This window comes from Nyctereutes procyonoides, unplaced genomic scaffold (assembly GCF_905146905.1).
Source record: "Nyctereutes procyonoides isolate TBG_1078 unplaced genomic scaffold, NYPRO_anot_genome, whole genome shotgun sequence".
Classification (NCBI taxonomy): Eukaryota; Metazoa; Chordata; class Mammalia; order Carnivora; family Canidae; genus Nyctereutes; species Nyctereutes procyonoides.
The window spans coordinates 18,286,784-18,308,191 of NW_026575052.1; the positions used below are offsets into that span (position 1 = coordinate 18,286,784).

At 36.3% G+C, this 21,408-nt stretch overlaps 1 protein-coding gene across 2 annotated transcripts in view; it reads left to right on the plus strand.

The window, feature by feature from the left end:
• The window catches only part of PHKB (phosphorylase kinase regulatory subunit beta), a 211,170-nt gene that overhangs the window by 153,580 nt on the left and 36,182 nt on the right, over positions 1-21,408 (plus strand). For both annotated transcript variants that reach the window (XM_055331265.1, XM_055331264.1), the window contains exons 16-21: positions 10,986-11,041; positions 11,543-11,636; positions 17,317-17,400; positions 17,832-17,936; positions 19,355-19,437; positions 19,636-19,726. In XM_055331265.1, the coding sequence (XP_055187240.1) occupies positions 10,986-11,041; positions 11,543-11,636; positions 17,317-17,400; positions 17,832-17,936; positions 19,355-19,437; positions 19,636-19,726 (513 nt within the window). The remainder of the gene's footprint in view (positions 1-10,985; positions 11,042-11,542; positions 11,637-17,316; positions 17,401-17,831; positions 17,937-19,354; positions 19,438-19,635; positions 19,727-21,408) is intronic.

Here is a 21,408-nt window from a genome sequence, read left to right on the forward strand (position 1 = left end):
GATAGTTTTGATTTGATATAGTTACAACTTAATTGTCAATTGCCTTTTATCAGATTGCACTACCCTGTTGTATACCATACTTCTTAAGAATAATATTGCATTAGAAATCTCAGAATATAAAGCCTAAGAAATATATCTTTTGAAAATCACTTTCAGAAGCTAGGAGGCCATATCCTATCATGCATATAATTTCCTTATAATTTAATCAATTTTCATAAATCTCATGTGCATTCATGAGAAAGTCTTTATATTTTATTGTTCTCTTATTTATTTTTGTGACCATCTTATCATTTTCACCAATCTTATTTAAAACGTCTTCCATTGTGGGAGCCTACAGTCAGGAGAGCTGGATGGTTTATGAAGATGAATTTTGAGGGACTCTATGGCATAGTCAGATAATTGAACACTGATAATGACTCTTCTAATCATATCATTAATTAGAGACTAAAGAAGCTAATAAAGTCAGCTCAAGAATATGAGTTACATGTGGCAATGAAGAATGAATAATCCTCTGTAGGAGAGCATGAGCCTTCCTTGTACTAGGTCAAAATTATTAAAAGTGGAGATAGAGTTTTAAGTTCTCAGAAGGGTCTATAAACATAAAGATTAAGGCCAGACTAATGAATTATAGTACATGCTGACATCCTTGCCTCTAATTATGATTTAGTCTTTTCTTCTGAATCCCAGAAGTCTAAGGAAAACCCCATTAACTCAACTTTTCCCTTCAACCTTTAACATGTTTTATATTGATATCCATTCTTTCTTGTAGATTTCAATCTTTTTTCTCTGCTTATTTCTTCTCCCTGAATCCATAAACATGTTTAATTATCTCCTGACCTAAAACCCCTTCCCTCCAAAAAAATATTAACTCATCTGGGCCTCTCTCTTAAAGGCTTCTCATTACTTCATTGTCTCCTTCCCTTTCAGACATTGTGGAAGAGTACTTGCCACTATCTCCCATTTCCTCAAATCCCAGTCACTGCTTACTGTACATAGTTCAGCTGCCTCTACCACCACTCCACTAAAACCACATGAAAAGGTTACTAATGATCTTCTCATTGGTATATATCCAGTGATCTCTTTTCAGATTTAAGTTTGGCCTCCAAGATATTCAGCACCTATGAACACGTCACCTTCCTTTTAAATTCTGTAAAAAGGGAAGAACCAAAGAAAGTTGGCTTGCTATGTTTGCTTCTTTTTCTTCCATGGTTCTAAAGAGATGGTTTACTTTTGTCTACCATTTAGAGGCCTTTCATGGTGGTAATCCAGGTCCAGAAGCCCTTTGAAATGACAAAATCCCTGAGAGAGAAATGATTAGAGTTTTGGAAACTATGCTTCCCTCTTTCTGCCTCTGCCTCCCCTGTCTCACCTCATTTTGCCAGTCTTTCCTGATGTTGTGTTTCTATAAGTTTCCCATAATTTGTTCTTCCCTCTGGTTTTGATTAAAGCTGTATGAACACCATGAGTCAGGCTTTCTCCACCTGGGCCCATATAGTCATTTTAGCGTTGTTGCCAAGAAGTAGCAAGATCTTCTAACACTGTCATTTCTTTAAGATAAAAATACAGAAACATCTAGTTACAGCAAGTGCTTAGAAAGGAGTGAAAACAGTTTTACAAATCAATTCCTTGTGACAAAGTGATGATCAGTATTCTCTTCCAAGATAATTGCAGTCATTGAAAGGCCTGCTATCAAAAGACATTGCCTGATTTATTCATTCCGGTATTTGAACCTATGTGTCTGAGGTCTGGGAATACTTTTTAAAATTCATTTGTTTTGCTCTTAAGTAGAAAGCTATATTATTATTAATTTGGCATATAAATACAGGGATCCTACAGGGCCATTTTCTCTCTGGCCAGCTCCACTCTTGAATGAGTTTAGCTCTTTAACCTGCTTGATGTTGTCATTCCTTAGGTATTTCTCCTTACCTTTTCTCTGCTTCCCTATTAATTTTCTCCATTTTGCAGCTTTGGCTTGGTTGGAAATGTCAGAACAAGATGCCAATGTGTTCCAGTCAGGACGAGCCTGTGTTCAAACTGCTGTATCCTGTTACTTGGCTCTTACAGGAAAAATACTGCGGGTGCAGTGTCTCCAGTTGGAATTGAGATGTATAAAGCATCTGCTTGGTTTCTTCAGCTAATGAGGTTTTGCTGAAAAATGAGTGTAATGAAAAAATTCTGGCTGTTGGCAGGACCTACTGATGAAGGCTAATGAGCATAAATGAGTTTCTGTAAGGCCCCAAAAGCAGAGGCATAGAATGTTTCAAATGCACTACCCTTGAGGCGAGACCAGCCTTGGATGAGGTGTGACCCATTTATTTGTTGGCTTCTTTTTTTCTTTCCTTCTTTCCACCCATTCAAGCCAGCCCCAATAGATTTTATGCAGCATACGGCATTTTAAAAATAAAGCTACATAGACTAGGGTTCAATACAATTTTCCAAAAGTAAGAATTATGAACTCTACATACTTGTGTACATTATTTATTAGAAGAGGTAATTTTTAAATTTAATTGCCAAGAACTAAAGAATTACATTCTATCAAAAAGCAGATAGAAAATAGGTATTTTGTAGACAACCCTTAGGCTTGAGTTTTCTTAAAACCTGATCTGAAGTGGATGAAGAGTGGACTGTTGGTAGGTCACAAGGGCTTTTGCTCACTGCTCTGCTCCCCATGATAGTAATATGTTACTGCAACAATGTGATTTTTAAGTTTCAACCATGTGATTAATTTTTAATCATGCAACTTGACTGAGACACACAGTGCCAAATATTTGATCAGATATTCTGGGTCTGAGGGTAAGGGCATTTGGGAATAAGACTAACATTTAAATCAGTAGATTGAGGAACTCAGATTGCCTTTCCTAATGTGGATGGGCTTCATCCATGAAAGTCTGGGTAGAACAGAGAGGTTGACTCTTCCCTGAGTAAGAGGATTGAGGATTTTCCTGGCCTAATGGCCTTCAAACTGGACATCAGCTTTTTTTCCTGCCTCTGGATTTGAACTGGGTATTGAGCTTCCTGGCTTTCAGATAAACTATATCATCAATTCTCCTGGGTCTTCCACCTGCTGATTTAACCTGTGGATCTGGAAACTTACCAGACACCATAATTGCCTGAACCAATTCTTTATAATAAATCTTTTTCTGCCCTTTATTCTCACATACACACACATACACAATACACATGCGCGCGCATGCACACGTATCCCATCAATTCTGCTTCTCTGCAGAACCCTGACTAATAGAAACCACAACAGCAGTCAGCATATGATCTGTGAAATACATCCTATGACATGCTCCATATTGACTTTGTGACTTTGGACTTAGACATACCTACATTCAGGTTTAAGCTCTATCACTGGCTAGATGTATGACCTTTGACAAATTATTTCATCTTTCTCCATATTGGTTTCCTAATCTTTAAATATGGTAATTCTAGTGACACTGTATAACATAGAGCTTAAATAATACATCTTGACAGCAGACTATCAAGATATATTGATTTTTTGACATTCTAAACTAGGCTGTAAAACAAATATAATCAATAAAATGATAATGTAAATCTTACTAATAAACTCTCTGTTGTTTCCATGAATAATTTGTGTAGTCATACCTTGTAGATATTATGGGTTTGGCTTCAGACTGTTGCAATAAACCAAGTATCTCAATAAAGCAAATCAAATGAGGTTTTGGTTTCCCACTGCATATAAAAGTTATGTTCATACTATGCTGTAGTCTATCAGTTGTGTAATATAGCATTCTGTCTAAAGCAACAATGAACATACCTTAATTAAAAAATACTTTATTGCTAAAAAAAAAAAAGATAAGCAGTATCTGAATTTTAAGCGAGTCATATTCTTTTTTTTTTTTTTTTTTTTTTTTTTAAGATTTTATCCATTCATTCATGAGAGACACAGGCAGAGGGAGAAGTAGGCTCCCTGCGGGGAGCCCAACGTGAGACTTGATCCCGGGTCTCCAGGATCAGGCCCTGGGCCGAAGGCAGCACTAAACCGCTGAGCCACCTGAGCTGCCCCGAATCATATTCTTTTTGCTGAAAGATGGTCTTGCCTTTATCTTGATGACTGCTGTCTGGTCAGGGTGGTGGTTGCTGAAGGTTGGGGTGACTGTGGCAATTTCTTAAACTAAGACAAAAATGAAGCTTGCCACATTGATTGACTCTTTTCATAAATGATTTCTCTATAACATATGATGCTGTTTGGTGACATTTTACCAATTAGAACTTCCTTCAGAATTAGGATCAGTCCTCTCAAACCCTGCTGGTGCTTTATCAGTTAAGTTTATGTAATATTTTAAATTCCTTGTTGTCATTTCAATAATCTTCACAACATCTTAACCAAGAGTAGATTTCATCTCAAAAAGCCACGTTTTTTGTTCATCCATAAGAAGCAAGCCCTCATCCATTAAAGTTTTGTCATGAAATTACAGCAATTCAGTCACATCTCTAGACTCCACTTCTAGTTCTAGTTCTCTTGCTGTTTTACCACATCTGCAGATACTTCCTCCACTAAAGTCTTGAACCCTCCAAGTTATCTGTGAAGATTGGAATCAGCTTCTTCCAAACTCCTGTTAATGTTGATATTTTGACCTCTTCCCATGAATCATGAATGTTCTTGATGACATCTAGAATGGTGAATCTTTTCCAGAAGGTTTTCGATTTACTTTGCACAGACCTATCAGAGGAATCACTATCTATGGCATATATAGCCTTAAGAAGTGTATTTTTTAAAATAGGAAGACTTTTTTTTTAATTTTATTTATTTATTCATGAGAGACACACAGAAAGAGAGAGAGAGGCAGAGACACAGGCAGAGGGAGAAGCAGGCTCCATGCAGGGAGCCCGACGTGGGACTCGATCCCAGGACTCCAGGATCACGCCCTGGGCTGAAGGCGGCACTAAACTGCTAGGCCTTCAGGGCTGCCTTAAATAGTAAGACTTGAAAGTCAAAATTACTCTTGGATCCATGGGCTGCAGAATGGATATTGTGTTAGCAGATATGAACATATTAATCTCATTGTATATCTCCATCAGAGATCTTGGATGACCAGGTGCACAGTCAGTGAGCAGTTATATTTTGAAAGGAATCCTTTTTTCTGTACAGTAGATCTCAACAGTGGGCTTAAAATATTCAGTAAAGTATGTTGTAAACAGATGGGCTGTCATCCAGCTTTTGTTGTTCCATTTATAGAGCACAAGTAAAGTAGATTTAGCATTATTCTTAAGTACCCTAAGATTTTTCAGGATGGTAAATGAACATAGGCTTCAATTTAAAGTCACCAGCTATATTAGCCTCTAACAGATCCTTTGATCTTTGAAGCCAGGCATTGACTTTTTAGCTTTGAAAGTCCTAGATGGCATTATCTTCCAATAGAAGGCTGTTTCATCTACATTGAAAATCTGTTTTTTTGTTGTTGTTGTTGTAGTCACCTTTATTATCTTAGCTAGGTCTTCTAGAAAACTGGTTGCAGCTTTTACATCACTTGGCTGTTCACTTTGCACTTTGATGTATTAAAGATGGCTTCTTCCCTTAAACCTATGAACCAGCCTCTGGTAGCTTCAGACTTTTCTTCTGCAGCTTCCTCATCTCTCTGTGCCTTCATAGAATTGACGAGAGTTAGGGCCTTGCTCTGTTAAGTTTTGGCTTAATGAATGTTGTGACTGGTTTGATGTATCTGGACCACTAAATCTTTTTTCATTATCAGCAATAAGGCTGTTTCCCTTTCAGGTCATTTTTGTGTTCACTGGCATAGCACTTTTATTTCCTTCAAGAACTTTTCCTTTGCTTTCACAACTTGACTAACTGGTGCAAGAGGCCCAGCTCTTAACCTGTCTCAGTTTTTGATAAGCCTTCCTCACAAAACTTAATCATTTCTAGTTTTTGGTATAAAATGAGAAACAGACTTCTTTTCACTTGCACACTTAGAGGCCATTGTAGGGTTATTAATAGGCTTAATTTCAACATTGTTGTGTCTTAGGAAATTGGAAGCCTGAGGAGAGGGAAAGAGATGGGCTGGTCAAGTGGAACAATGAGAACACACACAGCATTTATCAGTTAAGTTTGCTGTCTTTTATGGACACTGTTTGTGGCACCCTAAGACAATCACAATAATAAAATCAAAGATCATTGATCACAGATCACCATAACAGCTATAATAATAATGAAAAAGTTTAAAATATTGTGAGAATTACCAAAATGTGACACAGAGACATGAAGTAAGCAAATACTGTTGAAATAATAGTGCTGATAGACTTGTTTGATGTAGGGTTGCCACAAACCTTCAGTTTGTAAAAAGCGTAATTATCTGCAAAATGCAGTAAAGTGAAGTGAGGTAAAATGAGGTATTCCTATAAATGTGCCTTCTTCTAGAAAATATTCAAACTCTTCTTACTGCTCCCTCCCATAATCCAGTCCTATTGATCTTTTCTAATAACAGTCTTCTAGTGACCCAAATAATCCAATGATAGAAATGCCTCAGAATGCCTGTTCTGAGTGCCTTTTCCACTCTTATAAACAAAATTAAAACCTGATGTTTACTGATTCCACTTTGTAACTATAACCCTTTCCAGGGATTTGATGCAAAAGGTTGACTAGCTTTAAATGATAAAAGATGTGTAAAGATAACATTAAGAAGGTATATGCATAAAAGGGAATACTAAGCAGTTATAACAAAAATGAGGATGTGTTCTATATGCAAATATATGAAAAGCATCATATATAATTATTTAGTGGAAAAAGCTGATAGTATGCTGCCTTTTATCTAAAACTGTGAGAAAATAAGAATGTAAATTCTTGTTTGCTTTTCTAGTAAAAGGAAATTCTGGAAATGGGTATAAATAATCCATGCAATTACCTGGTTGGTAGACAGTGGGGAACTATGTAGTTATAGGGACCACAGGTAAGGAGAGACACTTCACTGAAAACTTTAATAATTTTGAAATTTTGAACCATATGAATTAATTATCTATTGAAAAAAATTAAATTGAAAAAAAGAACAAGGAGAAAGAAACCATTAGAGCATATTCACATTAAAGTTTCTCTGTATACCCTTTGAAAGTTGTATTACACTGTTTTATTTATAGCTCCCAGCTGCAAATTTCCTAGCTTTGCTGCTTTGACCTGATTTGGGTAATTTAAAAACTAGACTCTAGACAGATGTACATGCAGTGTTTTAATTACCATAGTTTAAAATTTTTAGAAAGAGTTACACTGTTAATACAGGTAGTACCTATCTTATGGGCAATTATACTATAAAAATTCTTTTTCTACTGTACACTTAAGCATGGTTAAGATGCTAAATTTTGTGTTTTGGGATTTTTATCACAGTAAAAACATTTTTAAACGTCTTGATTCATTTGTAAAACTGAAAGTTTTAAATAAGAATATTTCTAACCACAGGTTATTGGTCCTCAGTCATGTGATTAAAATAACCTGTGTACATTCCTTGATAGTTTATATAAATATGTGTGCTACAAGGTATAATTATTTCCCTTTGTTGAAAATATCCTATTTATATTTGCAAATACTTGTGTATATTCAAGAGATGATTTGTGTATTAATAAATATAAACAGCAATACTTTTAAAAAAATTCATCATACAGACCACCAAATGAACCGTCTTTCTTCTAATATAAGGTGCTGTATACAAACTAGATAAAAAAGTGAGCATGGGGGGCCCCTCAAGGGATTCTCTCTGTTCTTATATAGACTACTCATAAGCATACAAAAAGCCTTTCAATGAGACAATAATAGTATTGTCAAGTGACTCATACAAACATTACCTGCTCTTGCTGATAGGTTACAGAAGGTATCTGGACACCCTGATGTTTGCGGAGTTTATGGAGGAGACTGTATTGAAAGAGTGGGTCAGGATCTGGATAAATAGGAACAAAGGAGCAGTTCAAATGTAGAAGGACAGTAGGCAGAAACTTGAGATGGACAAGAATGAACTGTTTTTAGTGGAGCACTCTTGGGCAAACAGATGGGAGGTAAACAGGGAACCATAAGTAGCAGTGGCATCGTAAAGATCTTCTGGAAGTTGGACCTTTATTTAGAAGCACTACTTTTAGAGTATAGAAGTGATATTCTAAACATTACATAAATATATGTTTACTCACCTATCTTTCCTCCCTTTTCTTCATTCAAGAAGTATTTTTTGACCACTTCTTTTGTATAAATCACTGACATAAGAAAATTAACCTGACAATAAAATACAGAAGATGGGCAGAGCCAAGTATGAAGCAGAATATTAAGGAAGCATATTACAATAATTTGGAATTGTGATTGCATTTCTGGAGTTGATAAGAAAGCTACTGTTTTTTGAATGCTTAAGATGATATGTGTTAAATGCCTGTATGTGCTCTGTATTATCCTCATAATCCTATTTATTATTTAAGTTTACCAATGTCAGCAAGGTAAACTGACATAGAGAATGACAGAACAAATATGGTACATATCATGTGTTTAACAGATCAGTTTGTGAATATATTACATGCCCTGTTTTGTTTGATTCTCCCCCTGTGTGGTAGGCAGCCTAGATATCATTGTTCCTATTTTACAGATAAACACAAAATTGAGTAGCTTGCTTGAGTGGTCATTCATCAAACAGTAGACACCAGCTATATGCTCAGGTACTCTTCTAGGCAATGGGGACATAGCAATAAACAAGATAGATCAAGGTTCCTGTCTTCAGGGAATTACTTTCTAGTAGGAATGAATAACATTGAACACTTACATAATAATGCAATATAATTTCTGGAGCTGGTAAGTACTATGAAGTAGACAAAATAAGGTAAAATGATAGAGAGGGGCTGGCTGTGGTAGAGTGAGAAGACCTTTTTGAGGAACAGGATAAGGTTGAAACCTGCATAACAAGAAGGCATTCACAATACAATTGGAAAGGGAAAACATTCCAAACATATTTGAAAGCTTATCTGCTATCCATCTTTCCCAGGACACTCTAAGCTCCTCACAATGGGACACTAGGTTGTATTTATCTTGTAACACCAGGGTCTACCATGGGGCTTATGTATTAGAATGTCATAACTGTTGGTCAAATGAATGAGTACATAAATACATGCGAAATGGAGAGCACCAGTACCATACAGGCCTTGAGTATGTATATGCATATATACATGTGTGCATAGTTTATGAACCTAAAAGAAAATATTACAGTAATATTAATATTAAGGGCAATACAATTCAAAAATAGAAGACATTAATTACTATTAGGAAGTTTTCAGAGAGATTTCAAAGACAAAATGTTGGTGCTTTGAAGAAAATTCTGAAAATAGAGAAAAGATGGTTCCAACTTTGACAGAGAAAGGGAATGACTAGGGTGAGACTACGCATACCGAATTCTTTCTGGGGTAGAAATAGAGTGCAGGGTCCCATTTGGGCTGTGGTGAGGGGCTATGACCATCATGAAGGTGTGTGAATTGGAACTTTCTGAAATTCTGAGTTTTTACAATCAAAGAATTCTTCAGCCATCTAATAGTCCCCTAACCAAATACTTATGATTCAACATGTGTTGTGGGCATCTTAGATCTGAGTACTCTGTCATACAAATGGAAACAACATTATCTTAAACAGGTCTGTGATTCAAAAAGAAGATACCACTTTGCCACCTAGTATCTGTAAGCTGCCTTATTGTCATTGAAATTATCATCTTTGTTCTTGTATATATATATTCACTTGCTTTTTACTTAAGAATTGCTAATTATCCTGAAGATTGTGGAGAGTGGATAACTTGCCCACTCTAAGGTTACTTCTTTTGATGAAGTAAATACTAGACTTCATCTGACAGAAATAGCCTTAATCTGTTCATTTGGTGTTAGAAATCTTGATGAGACTCTGAATAATTAATTTTTTCTCACCCTTCTGAGTAACATTAACTTTTAAGGTCTTTATCAAATAAAAATAGAATTTATGGTATTTTTAATGTATATTTATTTTTGTTGGGTTGTTATATCATATTTTCTCTTATATATTCATTTAAATCACATGGAAGTCTGCCTGAAATGGCATTTTCATGATGATTCTGGGAACCATCCTTTTGATTGTATGATATTTACTGCTGATACATGCATTCTGGTGTTTCTTGCTTTCCATGATACATAAATTCTAGTGACATATTGAATACCATAGAGGGGAACTGACTGATGGTAAATCAGACATTTTATAGCATACTATTGGGAATGTTGTATTCATTACTATAAAGAAATTATATTTGATCAGTATTTTTCAGAGCTTCCGAGTACTGTAATTTATTGATGCTTCTTAATGTTCTCTGCTAATTAATACTGGCTCAAAATTGGATCCATTTTAACAATGTATAATATATGCTATAGTGAATCTTTTCCACACACACACAAAAAGAATAGCAAATATCCAACAGTATCTTTGATTAGCACTGTTAAGCCCAACAGCTTGTATTTCATGAACACAGTGTTAATTACATAGTCAGCTGGGTAGTTCATTCTCTACTATAGGAACTATATATTAGAATAAAGCTATTTTGATGTATATGGTGCCAAAGGAAAATTGGCTAGCAAGGAAGGGAATAGCCTAATACTTGGTTGTCAAAAAAAATAATTTTCACTCACAATCATTTTTTTAACAGAGAATATATAAGTTGAGTTTTTTAGTTCCTTCTCTTCCTTCAGAGTTAAATGATGGAAAATGACTCTCAGTCCCCAAATCATTCAAAATAGGCCTAACAGGTTAGCCCCTCTGGTAGGGGTGAGTTTTTTGGCTTTCTGTTCCTTGGTATTCCATTACTCTGTCTACACTATCAAATTGATTAGTAGGCAGTGGAGAGCAAGGAAAGAGAGGTGACTGCATGGAGCCAGTAGATGTCCATCATTTTAATGAACTGCTTAGAGATGGTTAATATCATCCTTGATTCTCATTGTAGCTGATGATGACCAGATCTTTTTAAATGTTCCCTCCCCCTCCCCATTTTATCTTACAGGGTCCACTGGAAAATGATCTCGTAGTTCACGTAGCACTTGTAGCAGAAAGCCAACGGTATGAGATCCAGATGGATTGTGTGTTCCTTTGGGAGGAAGGGTGGAGGGTCTACTGTTTTATGTTGCAATATTGAGTATAGTGGCAGAGATGAATTTCATAGACTCCTTAACAGAGTTTCAAGGATGTCAGTAATGTTACTTTAAGTGCCAGAACAACTCTCTTTTCATATCTGAAAATAATTTTGTTTTAATTGATGTGAATATTCAATCCTATGACCTGAGGCAGTGTTGCCTGGGCTGTATTTTTGAGAAGTTAGTGCAACAGATACTAGGAATTCCCCAAAACAGTGCTTATTCTATCTGCCAGCCCCCAGAGCTCCCATCTGATGCCTTGTGAAGAACTCAAGAAGGCTCTGGATCCCAATGCAGATGGTATATTGCTCATGTTAATAAATTAAAACGATCAGCAAGCTAGCTCCCTCCCCTCCTTCTCCACCATTCTCCACACTCTACATGCATTACCTAAAAATGTCTCTTGCTTTTTCCCTGTGTTCTTTAGCCTTCAGGTTTTCCTCAACACGTATGGTATTCAGACTCAAACTCCTCAACAGGTAGAACCCATTCAGATTTGGGCTCAGCAGGAGCTGGTGAAAGTAAGTGATTCTGCTTCTTTATTGTCAACTGTATGAAGGTGCTAGAGCATGATGATTAGCTTAATTTACAGTCAGGTAGCACAGTTAAAATCCGATTCTGAGATAGGTCATTAATCCAAAAGTCATTCTAATTAAGCTGAAAAACCTGCCTTATCAGGCAGTGTTACTAAAAAAAAAACCCTGCATTGTGTGTGTATACATTATATTCATGGGTCTTATTGATTCTTACTTCTAAAGTCTATTATTCACCTAGACTGAGCACTTAAATAACAAATCAACCTTAATTTTAGTACCTTGTGTATAAAATTAACCTTTACATTGGATTTGATAATTTTCCCTTACATTACCTATTAAGGAAACCTTCTCATCTAAATATTTATTGGTAATAACTACTTCTCTTTTTCTTTTGCCTTACTATTTGGAGTCTGAAGTAATTCCCACCCTTTTGGTTTGCTAGGTGTCAAAGTAATTATAAAGTAACATCTGAGTTTATCTTTGATGAAGTTACATACTTCTTTGAATTGGATTAAAAGGTGACTTTTGAGGCCTTTTGCCTGTACTACTCTGCAGATGAATTCAGAAATGCCTGTTTAGGAATATTCCTGCCCATTAGGGACAGGAAATTGTGGACTTCCACTATAGACTATAAATAACTAGTTCCACTAGTTATTTATAAACCACCACTTCTACTTAGTAATTGATAAAAAATAATACAGGAACAAACTCTGAAGTGTTTGATATAAATGTTCTCTCTCTCAAATGATCAAGATTAGCTCAATTCAGCTGATAAAAATGTTTGTGATCAAAGCCTTGATGCTATAAGAAGGAATAAAAGCTTAGAGACAGGGGCAGCCCAGGTGGCTCAGCGGATTAGTGTCACCTTCAGCCCAGAGCCTGATCCTGGGGATCCAGGATCAAGTCCCACGTTGGGCTCCCAGCATGGAACCTACTTCTCCCTCTGCCTGTGTCTCTGTTCTCATCTCTCTCTCTCTCTCTCTCTCTCTCTCTCTCCCCCTCTCCCCTCTCCCCTTTCCCTCTCTCTCTCTCTCTGTCTCTCATGAATAAATAAATAAAATTTTTAAAAAAACAGCTTAGAGACATGAGGTGCACATTGCACAGGAGAAAGCAGGGCTTCACAGTGTCACTGCTCATTGGCCTAGACTCTCTCCATTGGCAACGAACCCAGATCTGGGTGTCAGATCACCCAGAGTACCAGCTCTTTGAGAGCTTTTAAACTCCCTCTAACAAATTTAGAGCTCTCTTCCCCTCTGCTTAGAGATAAGGCTAAAAATACAAGGATCCCTAGAGTAGGTAACATTTTGAAATCACATGAAGATGTAAATGGGTTTTGTGGCAGAAGAGGAGAGGAAACTGAGGATTCACAAGGCAAGGAGAGGAGGCAGCATGAGAGTGAAGAAAATCTAAGGCTCTAACACTGCATTTATTATTACTGGCTGTTTTTGCTGGTACACTTTTTATGGTCCTTCACTGAAAGCTCCAGAGAATAGTAACAAAGATTATTATTCTTTGATAAACATGTGTTCAGTGCAAATAAACCTGACTCTTTTTTTCAGGCCTAATTTATATTGCAACTTTTTTTTATGTTAGGTAAATCTGTACTCCACCAGATAACATGCAGTCAAGATTTAAAAGACCAGCAAGGCTCCAGATGACTTAAATGTGACATTTCATTCATTCATTCATTAGTGAATGCCTGCTATGTGCAGAATTTTGTGTGGGGCACTCAGATAAAATGACTCTGTGCTCTGTCCCTGTTCTCGGTGAATTCTGAGTCTACTGGTATGACAGGAAAAATATTTAATTACAATCTACCTTGATTAGTGCTATAATAGATGTTTATACAAGGTGCTATGGAGGTGATAGGAAGCATTCCTTTAAGAGTAAGGTGAAGAGTTGGGTACCTGGGTGGCTCAATTGGTTAAGCATCCAACTCTTGAGATCATGTCTTGCATCAGGCTCTGCACTGGATGCCTGCTTAAGATTCCTCTTCCTCCTCCTCCTCCTCCTCCCCCCCCCTTTTTCTCTCCCTCTATCCCTCTCCCTCCTCCTCCCTCTTTTCCTCCCTCTCCCCTCTGCCCTGCACAGAATGATACACATGCACCACTCTCTATCCCCCGCCCCCCCCAAATAAATAAATAAATTGAAAGCGTGAGGGGAAAACTTCTAACAGGACCTGACTTATTTTATGTTTTGTTGTTTTAAAGATGGTGTAAACAAATGGTTTAGAGTTTGAGTATGTGGTATGGTTAAAATGAGATTTGGAGCCAAGGGTCCAACTTCTCTAAGCATGTGTTAAGATAAGATAGAAGATTCTCTGTGTTCCAAGCTAGTTGCTGTTTGGGATTCATCCTCTAAGATATACTGCCTAGTATATTGCTTCTTATAAACCCATATTTAAAAAATTTTTAGTTCTTGTGTAGTTAACATACAGTGTTATATTACTTTCAGGTATACAATACAGTGATTCAACAGTTCTATATATTTACTCAGTGATAAGAGCACCTTTTAAAAGTAAAAGTATTCTCTCATCTTTTAATACTTTACTATACTTAATCTTTTTATATTTTTATAAAAATATATATTTTTATGCCAATGACTAATCTCTCTGTTCTGAGGAGCTATACCCTCCTTCAGCCCACTTAAGAGAATATGAGAGCAGACAGCTGAGAGCAGGGCTTATACTGTGTGTAGCTAATGTTTCATGATGTGGTGACTATAGTGAGACTTGACTCGTGGGGGAGATGAATATAATGTGATCTAGAATGTAGTACTTCTGTACTTTGGGGTGGTTTAGCCATTACTATATACCATTCAGTGGATTAAATAGTGTGCATGTGTACTGTCTGTACCCTGGAATTTAGGAAGCACTCCAAATCTGTCTACATAATTGTCATAGACCTGCTGTATCTAGGTTCAGAAAGTTAAGGATATTTCTTTCACTGTAATAGACTAGTATTTAAAGGAAACCTAGATCAGTACATTTTAACTTGCACATGGTTGATTAATCACTTGTCTAAGAGAAGAAATCAAATAGTTTTAGACATACATTTATTTCTGAAAATTTGAAAATATTTGAGAGAAAGGGGGCTCTATCTAGTGTAGTATGCGATAGTTTTAGTGCAGCTATAAATCCTAATGCTTATAGGGTACTCTTTCTGGCCAACTGACTTTGTCTAAAACCAGAATCATTATTCCAGTCAGTATTCACAGCACAGTTAGCTCAGAAGGACATCCAGTTGCTCCTTCATTCATCCTTCAGGTATTTCCTGAGCAACAGCTATATGCCAGGCACAGTGCCAACCAACTGAAGGGATGTTATTTTCTAGGAACATAGCAGAATGAGAAAGAGACAGAGCTAATTTTGACAGGGAGTGTACACCGTAGCAGAATGAACAGATACCTCTGGTGATGATGACATTAATTTTGTGTACAGTGAGGTTGATATTTGAAGTCAGTTCAAATCGTAATCAGTAGATTATGTAGAGACAGTTGGTGTGATTTTCCATTTAGGAAAACAGATTTCTACCTCTTGTCAAATAGAAAAATAAATTCCAGACAGATTAAAGATTTAATTTTTTTTAAATACTATAAAAAAGTCACTAGAAGAAAAATAGAAGAGCAGTTTACAACTGTTTGGAGTGAAAGTCCATTCTTAGAATAATGCCAGTGCTAAAAAAGCCATTAAGGAAATGATTGACAAGTTTAACTAAATACAGCTGAAGATGGGATAAACAACCTGGCACATCAGAGGTGCTCGTGAAATTCCCTAGTAGAAAAACGTTTAGATTAAAATATCACATGCTGAAATGATGTTTGACCTACTATGCAGTCATTCTCACATTTCATAATAATATTGAAGATGAGCAAACTGGGTAAAATATTTATACAAAGGGTAATATTATTAATATACCAAGATCTCTTACAAATCAAAAAGAATGAAAAACATCCAATAGAAAGAGGAACAATGGAAAAATGTATAGAACATACAGTAGCCATTCAATATATGGGAAAATATTCATAAAATATTTGAATACAGTAATTTAAAACTAAGAACTGTCATTTTGACCCAAGAGAGTAACAAAAAAGGCCTATTCAGTGTAAATGCCAATATAAATTAATCCACTGTTTCTACAGGGTGACCAACCTGTCATTATGTTTCAAAGAAAACATATTTTCTGTAATCCAGCAAGTCTAGGAAATTATTCTGCAGAAACAATAGTACACTGTCCATAGATGTTTATTGACTTGGATCAGAAATAACAAAAAGTTGGAAACTACCATCATCAAGGGAGAGGTATCAAATAGGGTAAGGAGGGCAGCCCAGGTGGCTCAGCGGTTTAGCGCCACCTTCAGCTGGGGATGTGCTCCTGGAGACCTGGGATCGAGTCCCGCCTCAGGTTCCCTCCGTGGGGCCTGCTTCTCCCTCTGCCTATGTCTCTGCCTTTCTCTCTGTGTCTCTCATGAATAATTAAATAAAATCCTTAAAAAAAAAAAATAGGGTAAGGAGGCATCTTATTGGATTAAGTGCTCAGCTCTGGTGCTGATTACCTTCTAATTCATTCCAAGTCCATCTGTTTTTACTTTGTAGAAATTCTAGAAGTTTCTGCTCCACTGTGGCACCCTTTTCTGTTTTCCAGTAGTGAATGCTACACATATTTTGTGGGGTCTTTATATTTATTCATTTCACTATTGAAATGTAGAGTACATGCATAGACTCAGTTTACCATCTTAAAACTGGAACACCACAGTACTAAGTTTTAACAAGTAAGACACCAAAAAGACATATATAGTTTATAAATCTGTTTATGGAAATATATGCACATATTGATATATGTGTGTAAATGGGTATATATTCGTCTATATACTTTTAAAAATCTGTAACCCTGGGATGCCTGGGTGGCTCAGCGGTTGAGCATTTGCCTTCAGCTCAGGGCATGATCCCCAAGTCCCAGGATCGGGTCCCACATCAGGCTCCCTGCATGGACCCTCTGCCTATGTCTTGCCTCTCTCTCTATCTGTGTCTCTCATGAATAAATAAATAAAATATCTTAAAAAAAAACTGTAACCCTATCTACACTTCAGGTGTTTTTTAGGGCTTACACAATAAATTATCCTTCCTTCAGTATATACCAAAATGCAAGAGTGATGAGATTATGAGAGTAAACAGGATCATTCACTTGGAGCACGTGGCTTAAATTTTTCCTAAAATTCATATAACCAGAAGGATCAATACAGACATTTCCATTTTGGTGGGAAATACTTGAAGGTGGGAATCTGGTAGGAGATGTGAGTTCCTGAATTTTAAAACTTTAGCCTTTTTTTTTTTTAATCACACAGGAAGCATTTGCCTCTTTGTGTTCTTTTATGAATTGGCAGAGCCATGCAAGTTGTACATTTGACAGCACAAGAACAATGTCAAATTTTAGAATATTGTTAAGCAGATCTGCAAAGATTTGCTCTCAAATCTCTCGGTACCCCCAAATCTAAGTTGACATCATTGGCTAGCTTGTTTACAAGTCTATTGAGTAAGGTTTCCCTGGCCACTTTTCCTCAGGAAAATTCAGAAATTAGCAGGGCTTTAGTCAGGGGGAGTAAAAGGACCAAAAAAGAAAGCATAGATTCTTCCTGCCTGACTGATTTATAAATTTATGTCTTACAGGCTTATTTCCACCTGGGTATCAATGAAAAATTAGGACTCTCCGGAAGGCCAGATAGGCCCATTGGCTGCCTCGGTACATCAAAGGTACTCATAAAATTTCCTTGTGGAGCAATGTTCAGATTATAATACCACAGAATGAAATGATGTCTGACCTGCTATGCATCCATTCTCACATTTCATTATATACTTGGGCTGGTTATCTGAATTATTATTTTCTACAAGGAAATCTTACTGTTTGTTTTGTGTACTATCACAGAAGTCTTAGAAGAGAGAATAAGCATCTTAACTGCTATATTATTTCTGAACATTGTAAGGTACCTGATTATGACAGTATTTATTTAAACAGAGGCTTTTTCTATCACAGTAGAGGTGGACTACTCTTTAATATACTGATATTACTGTTCCAATCAAGAAACTTTAAAATTTCTTGATCAATTTTAACTTTTTTAGAACTTAAGCTACTGTTCCTTTGCCTTTGGTCCTGTTTTGTATTTTTTTTTAATTGTCTCTTACAGATTTATCGCATTCTAGGAAAGACTGTGGTTTGTTACCCTATCATCTTCGACCTAAGTGATTTCTACATGTCTCAAGATGTTTTACTGCTGATAGATGACATAAAGGTAGTTTCAAAACCCCTTTTCATTGAAATTGGATGACTGTATTTCTACTGATTTTATCATATGTTATTAAATTGAGTGCTCCTGGGTGTCTGTGACACTGGGTTAACACAGTGTAAAACATGAAAGTAAAACAATATCTGTATGGCTATGGGGAAAGAGTTAAATTGCTTGCAGCATTAGGATAATAGATGGAGTATGTCTTATATAAAGTTGTATGACTTTGCTTGATAGACCATTCTACAAATGGAATGAAAAGATACAGTTTATAAAGCAGAGGGGAAACCATTTGAAAACCATGTTCATACGACAGCAGTAGTTTATCTCTTTTTGAACAAAAGTTGAGTTAGCAAAATAATTTTATTTATGAAGAATGTCAAGTTAAACCCCAGCTAACTCATAACACCTAGTCAGTTAAAATCTCCACTCCCTTTTCTATTTGCAGAGTAGAGAAGCTTAGAGTCCTGGTTTAGAGCATGAAATCTGGAGACACATGACGTTTGTTAAGATCTTAGCTCTACTGTTTATTTACCAGCTGTGTGATCTTGGGCCAGTTACTTAACTTCTTGGGTCTCTCTTTTCCTATCTGTATAACTGAATAATAATAGAAATATTCTGAGAATTAAATGAGTTAATGTATATAAAGCACTCAGGATAGTACCTGACATATGGTGATGTGTTATGTAAGCCTTTGATATGCTGATGACATGATGATAATAGAAGTTGAGTCAAAAAACTCTCTCCACATTTCTGATGGTCTGTAGATTCAGTCTAGTTTCTTCTACCTCCTATAATACATGCATAGTAATGTGGAATGAGGATTAATCTTCCAGATGACAGTCCTGGTTTGGTTTTTCCTCCCTGGGACCATTTTTTTTTCAAGTATTTATTTTAATTCCAGTATAGTTAACATACAATGTTATATTAGTTTCAGATGTACAATATAGAATTTAACAGTTCTGTGCATCACCTGGTGCTCATCACAACGAATGCACTCCTTAATGCTTATCACCCATTTCATCCTCCCACCCACCACCCCTCTGGTAACCATCAGTTTATTCTCTGTAGTTAATGTTTCTTGGTTTGTATCTCTCTCTTTTTTTTTCTCTCCTGGGACTATTCTTAAACTGTATTCTTTAGGCCACCAAAAAAGAAGCAGACTTAAAATGCATGTGATCTGATTACTTTTAAGAACAAAATTTAAAGTCAATAAAGTTTCAACTTAAAATCAGTGAAGTTTCAAACTTAGCAAACAGTAATATATTCATTTCTACTCCTAGTAGTCTATATTATCCAGAGTTTGACGGTGAATTGTCTTGATATATCGGAGTTTTGTTGGCTCTTTGCCACAAATGGTTAAACATCCTGATCAGCTCAGATATAATGCCATTACATTCTGCCTCATTCTTTTGTTTTGATAGAATGCACTACAGTTCATTAAGCAATACTGGAAAATGCACGGACGTCCACTTTTCCTTGTCCTCATCCGGGAAGACAATATACGGTAGGTTGATGAAAGAAGTGAGGTGCACCTGTCTCATCCCCTTTAACACTGTGAACCCTTTGGAAGTAGGGCCTTCTACTGTTTTTATGTCTCTGTCAGAATGTGGCAGAGAGACTTATATATGTGAAGGATACTTAGTATTATATTTTTTATTTCTTGTTATTAATAATGCATCTTTTGTTTGTTTATATTTTTTAGAGGTAGCCGATTCAACCCCATATTAGATATGTTGGCAGCCTTTAAAAAAGGAATAGTTGGAGGAGTCAAAGTTCATGTTGATCGTCTACAGGTAGTCTTCTGAATTTCATGTTTCTGTTTTCAGGACAATTAATGCACCGATATAGCTGTATTTCCTAATATATGTTCTGTTTAAGGTTTTTGTCTTAAGGTTTTTTTTCTGTGCCTGTCTTCCTATTCCTTTTGTAACCATTCTGTTATTTTGTCCTTCCAATCTCATGCTTGAACAATTGCAGTAGTTTCCCAACCAGGATTTTAGACTTTAATAGCTCATCTCCACCCTCTATTTCGCGATTGAGGAAGCTGTGGTCCAGAGTGATGAAGTGACCTGCTGTACAGTCCTATACCTGTAGGCACAGGTATAAGTTGCCTTACTCCTTGGCCCAGTGTTCTTTTCCCTATTCCACAGTAACATCCAACCGGGAAATAATCCTTGTTCACCTCACAGCATTATCTTCAGAACTCCTAAATAACAGAAGCCCCTTGTGGTTCCCTGTTAGCCAGAACAGCCTCCCTGCCCACATTTATCTTCTACTAAACACTCTTTGTGCTTCAGCCAATACAAGTTAATTACTGTGTTCTGACTTGGTGAGGTTCTTCCCCTCTGATCATGCCATTTCCTCTGCCTGGAATATCCTTCATTCTTTCAAGACGCCTACACTTTAAAATCTTATGGAACTTTAGGACCAGTTCTGCAAAATCACCTAGACCAAAAATAACATCCTTTTGTTATTCTTCTTGAACATCCTTTTATGACCTTTAATATGAACTACTCAGATTGTAGTCTATAGTGGACTTAGGTGCCTTATTTCCTATAAAGAAATGTGATTATCTCAGAATCTTTCCTGTAGCAGGTTCTCAGTATTGAGAAAGAAAGAGGAAATTTTACAGAGAAACCTATACCTATGTAGGTAAAATGTTTACATACTCATTCCCCTAGCACTTGTGTTTTGTATACTTGATTGGTTTTTATCTAAATTTTTAATCTTTTTCTCCTTATTTTTTATTTCTTTCTTTTGCTATTCTATTATCTTTTTGTCATGCTTCCTGGAAAAATTTCTTTCATATTTATCATGAAGCTTCCCTGTTAAGTTTTATATTTTGGCTATCATGTTTTTAATTCTCCCTTTTCACAGTATCGTGTTCTGGTTTTCTGGATATTATATTTTATCTTTCTGAGGTTATTTACTAGAGAGTTTTTGAAATTTTCTTCTCTGCTTGATCTCTTTCAGGTTTCTTTTCTCTCTCTTTTTTTTTTTTTTTTGTGCTCAGTCTTTTATGTTAGAGGCACTTGCCAGATGTGTGGTAATCTTTAGCTTTACATTCATTTTTAAGAGTGAAAGAATAATAAGTTTAAGGGAGGCTCTATGCTTGGAAACAAGGATTCGTGAAGCCATTTATCAGGTAGTCTGGTGGCAAGGGTCCTTTTTGTTGGGGGAAACCCCAGGTGCCAATATCTGGAGAATTTTTTCTCCTAGGCTTTTCACTTTCCAAAATAAACATCCAGCCTCCTGCCCAAAGAACATACATTTTGCTTTCATATCCTAAGAACAGGGTTGGAGAAGGACCCTTGAGTACAGGGTCTTTCATCAGAGAATAAACTTTTCATCTTGGAAAACTGAAACTTTATACTTACTAACCAACAACCTCTCATCCCCCCACCCTAGCCTTCATCTTCTCTTTAATATAATAAATGGAAATGGCATCTATATTTATTTATTTCAAGCCCAAATT